Source organism: Patiria miniata, unplaced genomic scaffold (genome assembly GCF_015706575.1).
Source record: "Patiria miniata isolate m_02_andy unplaced genomic scaffold, ASM1570657v1 HiC_scaffold_8, whole genome shotgun sequence".
NCBI lineage: Eukaryota > Metazoa > Echinodermata > Asteroidea > Valvatida > Asterinidae > Patiria > Patiria miniata.
The window spans coordinates 11,795,124-11,812,106 of record NW_024037075.1 but is presented as its reverse complement, the minus strand read 5'-3'; the positions used below and the strand labels follow the sequence as shown (position 1 = coordinate 11,812,106).

The 16,983-nt window shown below is 39.9% G+C and overlaps 1 protein-coding gene across 7 annotated transcripts in view; it reads left to right on the top strand.

Moving 5' to 3' along the window:
• The window catches only part of LOC119719169 (histone deacetylase 4-like), a 69,508-nt gene that overhangs the window by 17,821 nt on the left and 34,704 nt on the right, over positions 1 to 16,983 (top strand). For 6 of the 7 annotated variants that reach the window (XM_038188511.1, XM_038188512.1, XM_038188510.1 and 3 more), the window contains exon 2: positions 10,476 to 10,685. In XM_038188511.1, the coding sequence (XP_038044439.1) occupies positions 10,670 to 10,685 (16 nt within the window). In that variant the 5' untranslated portion in view covers positions 10,476 to 10,669. Of the gene's footprint in view, positions 1 to 10,475; positions 10,686 to 15,965; positions 16,180 to 16,983 lie in introns of those variants that run through there. The other variant, XM_038188514.1, reaches the window with a different exon arrangement.

Below are 16,983 nucleotides of genomic sequence, written 5' to 3'. Positions count from 1 at the left end.
CCTACAACTTTCAAGTTACGGAATTTTAAACACAACCACTGTTTTCAGGTTCTGTCCACGGACCACACAAAAGGTGTGCGTTCTTTCAGCAAAACGAAAACAATTCACACACATCCCTATGTGATTTTTTTTCCGTTTTGCTGAAAGAACACTGAACTTTTTTTGTGATCCGTGGACAGAACCTTAAAACGGTGGTTGTGTTTAAAATTCTGTAACTTGAAAAGTACATGAGTGATTTGAATGATTCTTGTACTAAAAAAAAGCTGATGAATTGGGCTTTCATATCCTAGATTTTGACAATGCTACATGCAGAACTTCCTTAAAACAATGGTCCCAACATTTGGGTTCCGTTTTTTCTGACTCACCCTGTATTTTAGGACAACTCCGTCTCCCAGAATGGAGCACCAACAATCCACTTGACTAAGCATACTTTTGTACATCATTACTAAAGTCTACCACAAAGTGTTAAGTTTGCTCTACCCATGCTCTTCAACATGTAATTTCATTCTCCTAACAAATTTTCAATTTGTATGTTACATTTAAACTGGAAATTTAATTTTTTCTATTCCTGTTTTGGACATTTTCAACCCTCTGGAAATACACTTTTATTTTTGGTTACATTTACACCCATAACGCACAAAAAGATATGCCCGAATTATTGTCCGGCCGCAAATTTTTTGCAGTTTGCAAAGTAAATATCCTGTGAACAAACCTTTTGTATTAATGCTAGAAAAATAGCTATGTAAAAATGTGCACATACATGTACATGTACCGGTACACCGTTAAAGGGACACTAGGTCCTGGAACAGCCCAATTGGGCTACAAAACGCGCTTCGAACGAGATGATGATAATCAGAAATAACTTTTAAAAGTAGGATATAAACATCCGCACAACTATCCTTTCAAATCTGGGCGTTTTTGTGTTATTCCTGTATTATGTGTGCGAGAACAAATTTCGGGGTCCACTTTTGCGACCCCATAAATTCGAGCTGTTTGGATGCTAGTTGTGATTTCATTCATATGCGCGAAGTGTTCGCCTTTTGCGGACGTTGAAGAAACCACAATTTTTTGCATTGGTGATTGGTCACCCTGCGCTGTTCCCGAGACACACAACGTGTATAGCGTACATGAGAACGACACGAAAAACGTATTCGTACTCCGTCATGTCCGATGTAAACAAGCAGGTTTTTTTTGTCTTTTCTCGGGGAACGGTAAGACATTAGGTTGATTTCCTTTCAACCAGATGCTTGAAATAAACAATCCAAAACATAACATTTTCGGGGATTTCAGGACCTAGTGCCCCTTTAATGTACACATAAAAATGAACACATGTACATGTATAATTGCACATTGTACACTGTTCATGTATGTACTACTATCATGCAATAAATTCAGAATATGAGCTAATCAAACTTTGGCATACATTTCTCTTCTGGACAGACTGTTTCGTACCATGTGTACTACTATGTAAATATCATAACAGGTCCACATACATACATGTACATGTATATGTACATGTGAAGTGTACATGTACATACTGTACATTGTACAAAACATGGTATTTTGACAAAATACATACATACATGTACATACATACATGTACCGGTACATTATATGTGCTACACCTTCACATGTACATGTACATGTCAACAGCAAGAAGTCAATCTGGTGTTTTAATTAAGCATAATGACTTCCTTTCCTTGCGCCGTTATCAAATGCAAATGAGATGCACAACAACCCGAGAGAGAGCTAGCTGACGGACTAGAGGGCCACTAGATCTAAAATTAGAATCCTTGATAAATAATTGAATAATCTGTGTGTGTTGTTGTTTGTGCGTAATTCCCCATGGCCCCCTGCTGCCTTGTCTGTGCAGGATGGAGGTGTGTTGTGTGTTGATTCAGATCATGGGTAATGGATTGGGACTTAGGCTGGTGCCTGGACCTCGAATGGCGTCATTTTGGGAAAAATTAGTTTATAAAAAAAGAAGGCTTGTGCCGGTATACTGTACATACATGTACATGTACCGGTATATGAATTATTGTATAAGACCATATGTTGTGCAGGAGTATGACTGCCGACAGAAAGTACTGGTACCTGTATCATGTACATGTACACGTTATGTACGGTACCGGGTACATGATTTACCATAGAAGCCCCATATATATATATTAGATACCGGTACATACATGCGTGTGTAAGATGTACATCACTAAATGTTCAAGTATTGCATAAACGTGTACATGCACATGTGCACATGAACAATTCCTATTCTTGTAAATGAACATGTACATGTATGTGTACAGTATTGTCTTGTACATGTACCGGTATGTTGTCAATGATGATACTGGTAGATGTACATCATTACATGTTCAAGTATAGAGTATTGCATAAACGTGTACATGTACTGTATGTATGTGTGCACTGTACATGAACAATTCCTGTTCTTATGAACATGATCTGATACACCGTGCCCTCTGGAGACGTGCACGCAATATGGAACAAAAAATTGTATACGTCTCCACAGGGCAATTTCTATAGATGAATACATGTACGTCTCCACAAGGTTTTCACGAAATAGATATATGGATTGAACTCAAAAACTAGGAATTTCCAAGGTGGGTTGATCTATCATAAACGGAAGAGTTTTAGAAAAGGGATAGGCCTATATTAAGTCCGAATTTCAGCCAAGGAAATTAATTCTAGTTAAAATAAGAGCATTTTGAAACTTCACTTTCAAACTCGAAAACTTTACTACACGAGAACAAAGAAATGTCTCCACAAGGATACAAATTTCAGCATGTGTGTACATGTACGTGTACATGTATGTTGTCAATGACATCAAAAACAATCTGCATGAAAATGTACACGTGTCTTGCCGCTTTTGCCTATAGTGCATTAACTAACTACAGCACAACATACATTGTATAAATCAGGTAGAACGATAATATTACACGAACATGTACCGGTACTGTACACTTGTAGTAGACAGGTACATGTAGGCTTGGGAAACAATGCACCAAATTTGAACTACATGTAGATCAGTTTGGAATCAGAATCACGACTCCTTTTTGTCAGACCTCGACTCTCTTGTAATAGAGAATAAATTTAAGTCGGTACTCAACTTTTCTAAACATGGGCCGACATTTGTACATGCTCATTATTCATGTAAAACGACAATGTATAAAGTACATGTATTGTTTATTATAGTCTTTTTTCTGAATAACTGAGCACACGTACCACCTGTTTTGTGCCTTGTGTATAAATTTTATTTTATTCCATATGCATGATTGAGTATTTGATTACACCCTAATGAATAAACATTTATTGACGGACGTTATGTCTTGTCATTAAGTTAATGGAGCCTGCAGCCACAAGTTTGGCCATCTAAATTTATTGTGTAGTTTGCCTTGAAAAGTTGGCATTTTTCCCTGTGGCATGCAAAAATCTATAAAAGTGCAATTGGGCAGAACGATCACCTGTTGGTGCATGTGTTCTGTGACATCCTGTATCAAAAGATATAATCCATGCATTTAAAGCAGGAGATGGTGTGGTTTTGCATCTCAGGGTTTGCCTCTAGGGTTTGCCCTCTCTTTTCTACCCAATTTGCTCACTGAAGTGGCTTGGGTCCAAGCTCTGCTTAAGTTGACTGCTTTGCATTGGTTTGCAACTGGGCCTACTTTCAAATCTCTGCTCTCCATTTTAAGCTAAGAAATTCCCAAGAAAACAAGCTTTTACCCTAACTCCTTAGGCGTTTTTGCTAGGATGCAACCTCAATCCTGCGAAATCCTCCAACTGCCTCCATGTAATTGCATACAGCCTCAATCCTGCAAAATTCTCCGTTATTTCTTGAATGTGGTCCTTGTCAGGGGTGACCACTGCCTCAATCCTGCGAAATCCTCCAGCAAGCACTGCCAATATGTTGAGGCAGAACCAGTGACGGCCTGGAGCAGTGTGAAGGAATATCAGTATAATTTTAGGCCTAAATTTATGCACGGCTGAGCATAAACAACACAAGGTCCGGCATAAGACCTTGACACAGTACATCCTCCAAAACCAGCCACACGCTTTTGGCCTCATAGCCTCAATCCTGCAAAATCCTCAATTTTTTCAAAGAGGATTTTGCAGGATTTGGGAAGGTTATGGTTCATAGCAAAGAATTTTACATAGCAAAGAATTTTGATATTAGTGTGCATGGATGAATAATAATGGGGTGCTTGTGTAAAGAGTGCACCAAAGTCTTAAAGCGCTTCACAATTATTACCCCTACAGTGCGTGAAATTACAGTCGGACATCGGACATTTTCCGACCACTTTCGTGGTTTGTCCGACCAAATGCAGATGTGCTCGGACAAAATGTCCGAGCGATTTATGTATTCTTTGTGGAGTTGTCTTTTTCAGAAGTATGAAATAAACGCTTGCACTCAAAAGTATTTTGTTCTTTATTTCCGATGATCCGGTCTGTAATAATACTTACCGTACGCTGAGCGGCTGCCCCCTAACTACATGTACGTGTTGTCTTATATTCACGCAATAGATGCAACGCGTTTACACCCCAATCATTACACAGTCTAGTACAGCGCGGCGTGCACAACCGCTGCGATAGATTGGCATTCGTACGTACGTGCCGTTTGCCAAAAAATAGACGTGAAATCAAGTCAATAAATTGTGTTTCGATCAGCAGTCTTCGTGTTTCTTCTACAAATCAGTTAAAACAACTTTTTGTACTTTTCAAGTCATTTTATGGAAATGAGCAGTGGCCGTTTGTGGAATTCCCAGTTAATTTCTATTGGGCAAAAGTGTTAAATTTGACCTGATTCAACCTCTATTCCTTGCTATAATGATTCGATCGAGCCTCTTTGGACATATTCAGTACTGCAATTTCACCCAGTTTAAGTTATGTGTTCTGCAGACTTGAATCGAGTCTGTATAGTGACGAGTCTAAGGACATTGACGCGCATACATGTAACGAGAATTTAGCAAGATCAAAGTACGTTGTGTTGCGCGGTATGCTTCAAGTGCGTGATTGTTACTAAATTCTCACAACGTGGCTTACTACAGAAACGAGCGCGTGAATGCCCGGCGCTTGTCATTGCAACTACATAGTGTGTATTATGGATACGTACGTACGTAAACATACATACTGTACATGTACACACGTGTATGTACCGTCTACGTGTTTGAAGTATAGTAAACGCGGCCTTTTGAAAGTTCGTCTCGCAAGGTTTCACAGAGTAATTTACTTGGGAAAAAGGACGCATTTCAAGTTTTCAATCATGAAGAGAGCACTATCTACAGCCGATACTGAGAAAGCCAAGAGACGGAAAGTCAAGCATGATACTTTTAAGAAATGGGTGTCACAGTACGATCGTGATTCCCAGACCATGACGTGGCTTGACTGCGAGACAGAGGTCGAGGGAAATTTGGAACGCTAAATGGCAGATCAAAACTTGACAATGGCAGAACACTTTTGATTGTGCTCGGACATTTTGTCCGACCACTTCCCTATTCAACAGGCCATGAGAACATTTTTCTACAGCAGGTCAAGATCATTGTAATCTGGTCTCAACCTTCACAGGTACCCATTGTACTCCGGGGTGGAGGGAAGCATTTGTAGTAAAGTGTCTTGCCCAAGAACACTAGCACCATGTTCCCCACCAGGGTTTGGACCCACGTACATGTATGTACCACATACATAAGTACATGTACATGTACATGTACCGTGGCAAACACGAGTCCAACAAGTAACAATTGGACCAAACCGTTCCACACAGTGTTGCAAATAAGAAATTTTCGCTTACAGGGTAAGTGCAGACTTTCTAAGCAGACATGTAAGCAAGAATTCCATGATTAGCACAGCCGTAAATGACTTAATTAGTCAGAACAGAAGTGAATATTATCTTCATTTGTGCTGGTTCCTTAAAGGGAATGTGCATCATTGGCTTTTGCTGTAATTTTTTAGAAATGAAGTATTTGGGGAGTTAGTATAATAGATCAAATATTGTTACACTGACATGTTTGAAGTTTTGTGTTCGAAAATGCTGGAAAAACCAAGAAAAACAAAAATATTCAAGTAGTCTGGCTCCCTGACTCCACTAAAGATGAAATGGATCAAAAATACCAGAAAATTGTAAGGTAAGGGAACCAGTCTAGCTGGCCTGCAACCCGTTCATGAACATGGAACCAATAGCTAGCAAAACAAAATTTAGACTAAAAAAAATTGGTAAATTTGGAGCAGTAATTGAAAAATAGTTAGGTTTTTCCAACGGTGGTCGGCCGACCATGAGCGTTGGAAATGTATACAAATATACCATTTTCTTGAAAAAGGCTTCACACCAGGTGCCATAATTTTACAGGATGCTTAAGCATGTCATTTACCAACATCCTAGTAAGGTATTTCGTAACAACTTGGTAGTTTTATTTTTCGATGTTTGCAAATGTTGTATTTTCCCTTTAATTTTTTTCAAATTCTAGTGCAAACTTTTCCAGCCTTTGAAGAGAATACATGAAGGCGTACATATGTACAACCCAAATGCCAAAGGGTTCACACAAACATAACCTCAACATGGTCAGGGATGTCTATTTCATTCATCTCAGAGATGCCACAGCACGACCTTCCCTTGCCCTCCCCCCCTCCCCCCCCCAACTAATCTGGGTCTCGTTGAAATGTCAGCGTCTAAATTTAGCCTCCCGTCACGGCTTGATTCTCGTTAGGCACTGCAGGTGAGATCGGATGAATAGCCAATCGGCACTAGAACAATTAAAACCATGCATGTCTACTAGTCTGGTGCTGGCCTCGTCGGCTAGTCACCAGGGTACATTGTACATGTGTTTCAGTACACATGAAGTTTTACGAGACCTAGGGAAGTTGTGAATATCCATCTTTTTTTGTCATGACTTAAAACCCTAACCCTGCTGAATTCAACAGGATCCAACCACATGTACATGTATGTCATACTCGATGGAGCCTGTTGGATTGAGCAGTAAACCCCTTGTGTACATTCCTGATGCAAAATGTTGGATTCAGCTGGCAACTGAAAATAAGGCACAGTGGATTGAGCGAGAAACTCCGGTTGGACTCGGTTGGATTTAGCAGGGTAGTCCTAAGGAACTACTAGGGGGTTAGGGTCACAGTTTGATGGGATAAAGAAATGTTTTTGGTTTAGTTCTTGAGCCCCCTGAGCATCTTATTAGAAGCATAGAGGAAGGATATTAGAAGTCAATTTGAATTTACAGTCCTGCAAAGGTTAAAGATATAGTCCATCATTTGTAATTTGTGCATTTTGTTCGTTTGAAGCAACAAAAGTGCTCAAAATCTAATGAAGGATACTGAACAACTAACCTGATGAAGTTTCAGCTCAGCTTCAGCTGTATATTCCGAGAAAAACAGCATTCTAGGATCTCAATTTCAAATCAAAAGTTGCTGAATCATGTTTTGAATCGTGTTGAATTGCAGAGCATTGTATACGCGATGTCGCGCACTGATCCAAATTATAGCAACCGTGTGCGCCTGTGCGTCGTGCCAATGCTTGTGCGCGCTGCGCCGAATAACAAAACGAACTACATGTACTAATTTAAATTTTCCTATGGTGCGTCTAAAGACGCACCGTTGGAAAGGCCTTCTTTCGTTGATTACTTCAAAATGATAGCTTGCCAGAAAGATTAATTTCACAGGGAGTTTAGTCCACTTACTATCTTTCAACCAAGTACATGTATGTTTTTCAAAAATAATACGGCAGTTACTTTTTCGGATGGCTGCAAATGATGGACTATACATGTAGCTTTAATGAATGAGACATCTTATCAAAGTCACAGGAAGCCTGGATAACAGTTGAGAATTTTAGATGAAAATTGTCTTGTTATCTAGTGTTGCCTGAATGCTATTGTCAACATTTTGTAATGTGAGTCGATTATGTGACATTTTACAATGCTGTTGTGCACCACTCTATAATAAACTCCTAGCAAATACTGTGCGTCATGCCCCACAGCAGTGCCATTTCCCTCAGACACTGACGGCGCTTTTACGCTCTCTCCGTGTACACAGCAATCACCTTAAAAGACAGCAAGGGACAATATGATGCCGCGCAGTCGCCGGTCCGGCAGGAACGAGTTCCTGTCATAAACGCAAGTTGGCGTCTTAAATTTCCTCGTCGCCTCGCACACTCTCTGCGTATCCTCGGCCCGTGCGTCAGCAGCCTTTTGAAACGGAAGCCGGGGAGGTAACTGGACAAAAGGAGAGACCGCGTCCAGCCTCAATTTAGCCGAAGTTTATTTTGGCTCCCATTGTCCAGGGTTCTTAAATTTCCCAGAGTGTGGAATGGAATGTTTTTTAGCTATTTTTGGCTTCAAAGTATTGAGTGGAGTAGAGGGGGGGGGGGGGGGGGTTGTGCATGCTATCAATTGTTTTCTTCAATGATTGCATTCACGAAATAAGTTACCTGTTCGCGTACTTATTTTATACAAATCTCCATTATTGTTTTTTTGGCTATAAAAAACATTAAAATAAGAGCACAAATGGGACAAATTTGTGTCTGTTTAGTGTTTTGCCAGTTTGTCTGTTTAGTGTTTTTTGGTTTAATATATGTACCATAACTAATTTTTATCTAGAGAATTTCCATTTACATGTACAGGCATGCAACTTGTTCTCATGAATGTCATTACAAATTGAAAAACACTGTACAAAGTCTTGTGCGCTTTGGAATTTCCTGGTTTTATCTAAATTCCAAGTTGCATGCCTGCATTTACCAAGGTAATTCCATATTACCTTTCAAAAATTGGTTGATATAAAAAAAAACACCACGATTTACATACTGTAGGCCTATATTAATAACAGGAAAACAGGCCTGGTGAATTTATCAATATACAATGTGGCTTGAATAATATGAATAATTTTTGAATAATTCACATACACGTTTGAATAATTTTTAGTCATAAAACCTCTTGTCGCATACTTGTCCATACATCAATGATGCCAATTTATATACGTAGAAAGTTCCTAAGATTCTAACATTTACATTAGGGTTTGTAAATAGAAACTGAATTATATTGTTTCTGCATATAAATGTTAAAAATCACCCTTTTTTCTGTGTGGAAAAAAGGAACCGGTGGAAGTGGTTATTAACCAAATAAACAAAAAAAAAGTGAAGAAATAGTGTGACAGGATATCCCTCCTAGTTGAAAAGATCCGTCCTACGATCCTTCCAGGAAAGCTGGCTTAGCTTTTTTGTTCTTTTGTCCCCCTGTGCTGACAATTGTTTGGCACACTCCCAAAACCACGATTTCCTTTAGGAAAGAAAGCCAAGGTTACAATGTGAGGGATTTTCCGATTGGTTTGAAACCAAGATTGGCCCGTGTTGGTTTCATTCATTCATACATGTAGTTTGTCTGATTGCAACAAAGTCTGTGCTTTATTTACTCAGCACTATTACGTTGTTGGATCACACAAAGTGGGGACCCCTGCTCAAGTAATTCCATTTCAACAATAAAAATGCAAAACACTTTGGCCTTGACATCAGAAACTGGTACCAATTGTGCAACTTGTGATCAAATGCATACACATGGACATTACATGGCATTTGAACCATAGAGTAGGGCTGTCCAGCATGTGTAACGAATAATAAAATATTCGATCTTCGACCCGATGTTTGAATAGCTTTTTGCTGGTTTGAATAATGAAAATAATATTATAATAAATAAACTGCACACGCACGCATGACTGTTGCGTTATTATAATCGTAATGTTGGGCGCTTTATTGCCAGATGCCACTTTGTTTTGTCGGCGATAACTTTTTGTGTCGACTTCAATTCATTGTTCCTATCCTTTAAGCATGTTAAAACCCTTGGCAGCTACCGGTACCTGTACATGTATAAAATACTGCAAAAAAATCCAGCGGCCCATAATATCGCTCGCCTCAATTTTTTTACTGACATGCTTTGCGTGCAACTTTAGACCGCCGGGCACGGCAAGCAGTTGCAGCTGGGGCGTGTAGAAATTGATTGGCGAGTTTCGAATAGTCGAATGCTCAAGTATTAAAAAATGAACAGCCCTACCCATTGAGATGAGCTTTCATTTCCAGACTGGTTCCCTACCCCTCTTAGCAGAGTTCTTAATGTAGTGGGGAACTTGGAACCAGCCTACTTAGGTCTCATTGGTAAACAAATGTTTGCCTTCCCTGGTACCCGCGCACCGATTACTAAATGTTCCCAATCGGCTTAATAGCAAAATGTAAGGCGGTGTCTGCATTACTTGGCTAAGCCTGGAAATAACGCACATGTCTATGGGAAGTGGCTGTAACGGCTTCCATAGGCGCATGTACAAGAAAATGTAGCCATAGCCACAAAAATTCAGGCACAGCATATATCAGCCTTACCCTCATTACTAGATTGCATAGTGCCCTCGTTAAACCATGCACAAGAGTCCTAAATGCAATTTTAAACTAACTTTTTTTTTCTCCCCGCTTTATTTTGCATTTTATCTAGTGGCCGCACACATGCATACAGCCTCATGGTAATGGGGAAATGGAGTGGTTTCCTGTAGTAATTCACAAGTGAGAGACTACCAAAGGAAGACAAAGAAACGACACAAAAAAAATCCCCACTGTTTGGAACCATTTGCCGCCCTTGTAATTCTTCCGACTTTCCTGGGTCAAAGGTCAAGAGCTTCCAGTACCACCATGTCCCAACCCAGAGGTAAGGAGATATTTTTTATCATCAACGACCAAAGTTAATTGTGGCAAGTAATTTTTGTTTTAGCAAATTTCACCTTTTTGAGCTGAACTGTATTTTTTTTTTCTCTCAAAAAAAATGAGCAAAAAACCTGTATAGGATAAAACAAAAACAGAAGTTAAACACTTCATTTCGCGTATTGAGGCAGAGGAATCAACAAAATGTTCCCCATTTGTAAAAAGCACCTGTTTTGCCCCAAGCATCTGCTCGGACCAAGATTTTGGCATTAAGGTGTCATCGTTGCAGAAATCTCTCTCAAATTCTAACCTTTTTTTTATTAATCCGCACCTCGAAGGGCCAAATTTGCAAATCAGCTCGTAATGCGAACAGTAGGCGTAGATCAAGCCAAAAGTAAAGGCTTGTGAGTTTTCTTTAGGTCGGTTGACCTTTTTTCAAAAGATGCTGGTACTACATGTCGTAACATCCTTGCCCTTTTGCCTCGCAGTTTTCGTACCCACATTTTGTCTTCAAAAGAGGAAGGGCGGAAGGGAAATTGATCATCCAGATTGTTTTCTGTTTTCCAGTGCTTGACTTGTGAGTGAAGAAAGAAATTAACAAAGATCAAGAAGTATCCCTTGGAGAAATTGTGATTGCTTGCAAGGGTCTGGCGCCCTCTGTTGTTTAAAAGAAGCAGGTCCTTGTAGACCTTTTATGCCCACAATTATTTGAAGATTTGAAAATTGTCCCATTGTTTTATCAGTGCAGTAAATAAAACCTGTTTATTACTCATATTCCTCTGTATGGGTACGCATTTTACACTTTTTTGATATTTTGCTGTCAGTAAATCACCTTTTCTGGTTTTCTTTTACTTTTCTTCTTTTGGTCGAGAAAAAAATAAAGATAATTTTAAAAAGTGCATTGGTTGGCTACAAGCTTGACAATTTGAAATCCTAGGTACATGTAATAGGAATGAATGACAGTAATTAAGTCTTCATGTGAAAATATTGCCCAGCTCAGTTTATGGCAAACAAATCGTAGAGCTTCCAGCTCCTATCAATAAAATTCAAATCTTTCCGATTCCCGTCTCTCATCCAAATCCATACCAAACTGGCGCTGGCAAAAAAAAAAGACACGTGCGTTTGTTTCACGTGGCTGCTGGCTTCCGTCATAACGAGTTTGACATTAACGCAGAGTGCGTCTGGGGATTGTATTGATGGGGCAGATCATTAGCCTCTCCGGTACGAGTCTAAAAATACGTCAAGAAAGAAGCGAGACCAACAACACAACACTCGTCTTTAAAAAAAATCTGTGTATGATTTATAAATATTGATAGCCCTCGAGCAAAAGTACATGTTTTTAAGCTTTACCAGTAGATTTGAGGTGAAAAGCCACTAAGATGTGTACCTTGAGCTCCCCCCCCCTTTTAGTTACAGTGTACATAGTACAGTAGGTTAGTTTTGCTGAATTAGAGTTCAGAAATATTTAGATAGAAGAAGACGTGGGGAAGGGGGGTGGGTTCAAAATACATGTAAAGGAGAATATTTTTGGACTTTGTTACTGCCAGCAATTTTTGACTAATTTGCTTGAGAAGAGAAAACCCATATTTGCCTGTGCAAAACAACCTGTGCTTAAAGGGAAGATACAACATTTGCAAACATCAAAAAACAAAATGATCACATTATCACGAAATATTTTACTCGATTGTTAGGGAATGACAGTCTAAAGCATCCTGTAAAATTGTGGCTCCTGGTGGGCTGTCATTTTCAAGAAAAACTGCATTTTCCCAACGTTGGTCGGCCGACCAGCGTTGGAAAAAAACTGGCTTTTTTTCAAAAACTGCTCCAAATTTTTCATATTTAGTTATTCCATATTTTCTTTGCAATTGATTACACACCTGTGAAGGGGTATAAGCCATGCTAGACTGATTCTCTGACCTTACAATTCCCAAAGTCTATAAATTGCTCCATTTTATCTTAAGTGTGGTCAGGGAGCCAGACTACAAGAACATGATTGGTTTTCTTGGTTTTCCAGAATCTACAAGCTTGCCCAAAACGTGAAATAAGTCAGTTTAACAATATTTGCTATAACATACTAATCCTCCAAATCCGTTTATTTCTTAAAATTGCAGCAAAAACAAATGTTGTACATTCCCTTTAAATAAGCCCAAACTGGTACATTTACACTATGCGGTACATGTACCGGTAGATCCATTTATAAACATGTTGTTGTGGTTTTTCAAAATTTGTTTTTGTGCATCTAGTACATGTATGATAGCATCATATGCTGGGCTTGTCCCCGAGAACAAGTACCCCCTGAACACTTACAAAGAGAGTAACTCGGGAACTCTGGAACACATTTCTGTCATTTTCCTGGCCAGGCGCTCGCACAGAGATGCTGTGGGTTTGTGTGCATTCAGACGAAAGTTGGTTGTGTGTACTTCGAGTTTAATACGTCTGTGAACCAGTGAACGGTCGCGATGTGTCCCGCATGTACACTTACAGCTCGCTCTCTCTCTCTCGAGCGATTGCAAAACGTCAACTACGATTAACCCTTACCCTACTTGACCCTCCAATGCATGCCAATTGTGCCTCAAGAAAATCTCCTATGTTTTTTGCATGGCCCTCCAATATCTGCCATGTCATTTCAAGGGTAACTGGACAGGCACTCCAATACATGCCACAGAGAACAATGAGAGTCCTCTGATAACAAAGTGAGTGCCCCCAGCTGGTCAGTATCAGGCACCCTCCAGGGCCTCCAACTCCTGCCAATTGGAGCCTTCACTGTTAAGACTTGTTATCTGCCAAATAACTGCAGCTGGAGGGCATTGGCATAACCAACTGACATGCAGTAAACTACCCTCAGAGAGTAAGGGTTAATGCACCGAGTCCAGAGTGTTCACTTAAGTACTGTTCTTTTTTTGTGATGTGTATTGCATCTGCCTTCAGTGCACACACTCTCGTTTTACTATACTCCCTAGGACAATGCCTTGTGTTTCCCTTTGTCCCTGTAATATAACACTCTCCCATAGACTAAGCACATGAACCTACTACGGAGGACCGTTTTGAACAAAAGACCCAACTCCCGAGGACTGAAAGGATCTGTTGTTCTCCCTTTGTGTGTCTGTCCTTGGGGGCTATGTAGAACACGTACATGTTCATAATCACGGAGGTTAATACACACAAACAAACCTTGTGTACACTTCTATTAACAGTTTCCAATCAAAGATGACTCACGACCGTTGTTAGAGTTAATCCTATCATATGTCTATGGAAAGCACCCTACCGTATTCTACTAAATTATGGGTGAATAAACTTTTCCAATGTACATAAAGTTTGCAGGAGGAAGCAAATCTGATGAAACGTTTCCGGCATCTGAGCTGGAAGGAATTAGATTACAGACATAATTAATTTTTTCTGCATTTACGGAAAACATTGCTGAATAAATAGAAGAATAAATTTACTGTTTCAGGTATACATGTACAATAGTCTAAACAGGTTATGACACATGCCTCTATACAAATACTTGTATGGTAGTTTGTGTACAGTCCAATGTTCATCAAACGTACATTTTTAAGCGATCCTACTTTTTGTTATCTTTCCGAATCTTTATTCAGTGCCCAAAATAGTTTCTGATACCGTATCTTTCAAGCCCTACACCCAAAGCCATAAAGGAGTGCTACTCATTCAGAAATAGCTTTGAATAAACAACAAATTTGGTAACTTTTTTCTTTTGCCAACAAATGCCTTTACAAACCGCATACTATTAAAGAAAAATTACCCTGCATTTTCCCGTTTGGAAATCCCCAACTAACCCCCCCCCCCAAAAAAAATACCCTGTCGCTTTGCTATTTTTGATTCTGATCAACCTAAAAGTGGACATCCTAGGACTTTTCCTGTGTGGCATACCTTGTACCTTGTTCGGTCACACTTTAACCGCCTAATCCTTATTTGATTAAAAAACACTCCTCATGTGACCTTGCCATGTTGCATGAGTCGTATCGACGCGCCAAACTGCTCAAAAGACTAGGAAGTCTTCACTCAGACCGACATCCCCCATTCCCCCCAAACCCCCCTACACCCCCCCCCCACCTCATTCGCCCTCTCATCCCCCACACCCCACACCCCCCACACTCGTCCTCCAAAACGCACCTCTCCAGACCCAAATATATCCTGTCTTAATTTCAGTTTATTTTGGGGTCTCGCTCCAGATTGTTTTTTTCCCCCCTCTCTACCTCTCTCGTCTGAAAATAGAAGCTGAATTCATCAATTGACTGACAATGTTATTGTCGGACCTGACAAGGTGCAGCTATAAATAGGCAAGCTTTAAGAATCTGAAATGAGTGACATCCTTTTTTATCTAATCAACACAGTGCCATATTGTACTGGGAATAGGCTATGTGGTTTTGTAATAATTTTTCTATATTTGAAGAGAAATTTAATTATCGTCTTTGCATGCGCATATACTTTTTCTCTGGGGGGGGGGGTATTATTTTGCCTGTAAAACTTTTTAATACATGAATCTTGTAAAAGTGACAATGCAGTGACAAAATTACAAAAAAACAAAACACACACCAAAAAAAAACATTTAAAAAAACCCAAAGCGCACACACTCACATAAACACACAAATTCAATTGATTTTGTTCTATTTTTTTAGAAAATGATCGTATCCATATTGAGGTCAGTGCTATCGTCACTGTCGTTAAAAATATCACACCTCAGCGCCAAGTCTCAATTTGTTCGGATAAACAATATTTCCCTCAGCCCTGAGTCACTCAATTAGAGGAGCCTTTTGTATTGTTTCAAAACCCCCAAACAGAGAGAACTTCCCCCTTTACACATAAACAAGACGCAATACTGCGCTGCCCCGGACATCAGCGATTCCCTCGATCCAGGCAGTGACTCGTTCCTTTCTACCTAGCTGCTCCCCCCCCCCCCCCACGCAAACCGCCAAGCCAATGTGCCGAGCCAAGCAGGGAAGCGAGCGAATCACGGCTATTTTTATCCCACCCCGAGGCCAGTAAACGTAGAGCTGGACCTAAATATAGCTCGCTCCCCTTCGCTAAAGCTTGATTATCCCGAGCGCGTGACGTGCGCACGCATTACTTCCCCCCCCCCCCTCTCTGTTGCCCAGCTCGGGTTTCTTTCCCTCGGCTGACTCGCTTGCCTTCAGTTCATCCTCTCGCCTGTCGGCCGACGCAAACAACCAATTTGAGCTCCGTGATTGGTCCCCGCGCAAGACACATTGATCGGCCGTTTACGGTGACCTGAGTGTATTTGTGAGGCTGTTGTTTTGTTCATTTTTTTCCCCCTCTGCTATTGAGTATCGGCAGACTCTCGGACGGTCACGGCAAGTCAACGGTGGTTGTCTGGCTCTGTCTTCGACTAGATTTGCGTTTAAGAACTCATACGTCCTTCCAAAAATTTGGATCCTGCTGAATACTTTTCTGGCCTACTTTATGGTTTTGAAATTTCTGCGGGTGTGAAGCGACTGAGTTTACTAATTGGAGTTGTCACCGAGGTATGTTATGTCAGATTACAAATTAATTCCAGTAATTACAGGGATAAGGGTATTTTTGTCTCTCTCAAAGCTAATATTCCAAGTTTTGTTGTGACATCTTGAAATATTGTGGCTACTTGTTGATTTCAGTTTACAATTCTGAAATAACTCTATGTTTTTTTTTAAATTTTAAATCCTCGTTGACTGTAAACACTTCTTGAATCTTCATTGTGCTGACTTATTTGACTAAATATTTTATAAACTGTATTTCATTATTGACTGGAGTTTATTTGATAATGTAAATTTTAAGTGTATCGTCATATTCATCTAGGCATTTTTTCCTTGTCTTCGCAACTGTTTTTGTCAAGTGATTTCATATTGGGGGGGGGAAAGGACCAGCCTTTATTTGTTCATAAAAACATGCTAATTTTGTTGGCAGTTAGCGAGTTATAGTTCACTGACATTTCTAAACTCAATAAAGTTGCGTACCTTCACTTAATAGAATTGTTTACCTACACTTGAAAATTGATACAATTTGAATATGTGATTACAACAGAATTAGATTCATCGCTGTTTGTATCAGAGAACAAAGGTTTCTTTCGAGGGATACGCTGTCGTCATCGCTCCAGTAAGACAAGACAAAACAGGAAGTTACTGGTACTTCTATTTAGAGGGGCGATTATTATAAGACATGACATCAGTTGGTGCGTAGAAAAGTGATCTAGCGCTTTTCTGTATTGACAGCGATTTGGAAGAAATGACTCACAAGATTTTTGTGTCTGTGATTGGACGTCTGTCAGTATTATTGGCACATGTCCATCTTTT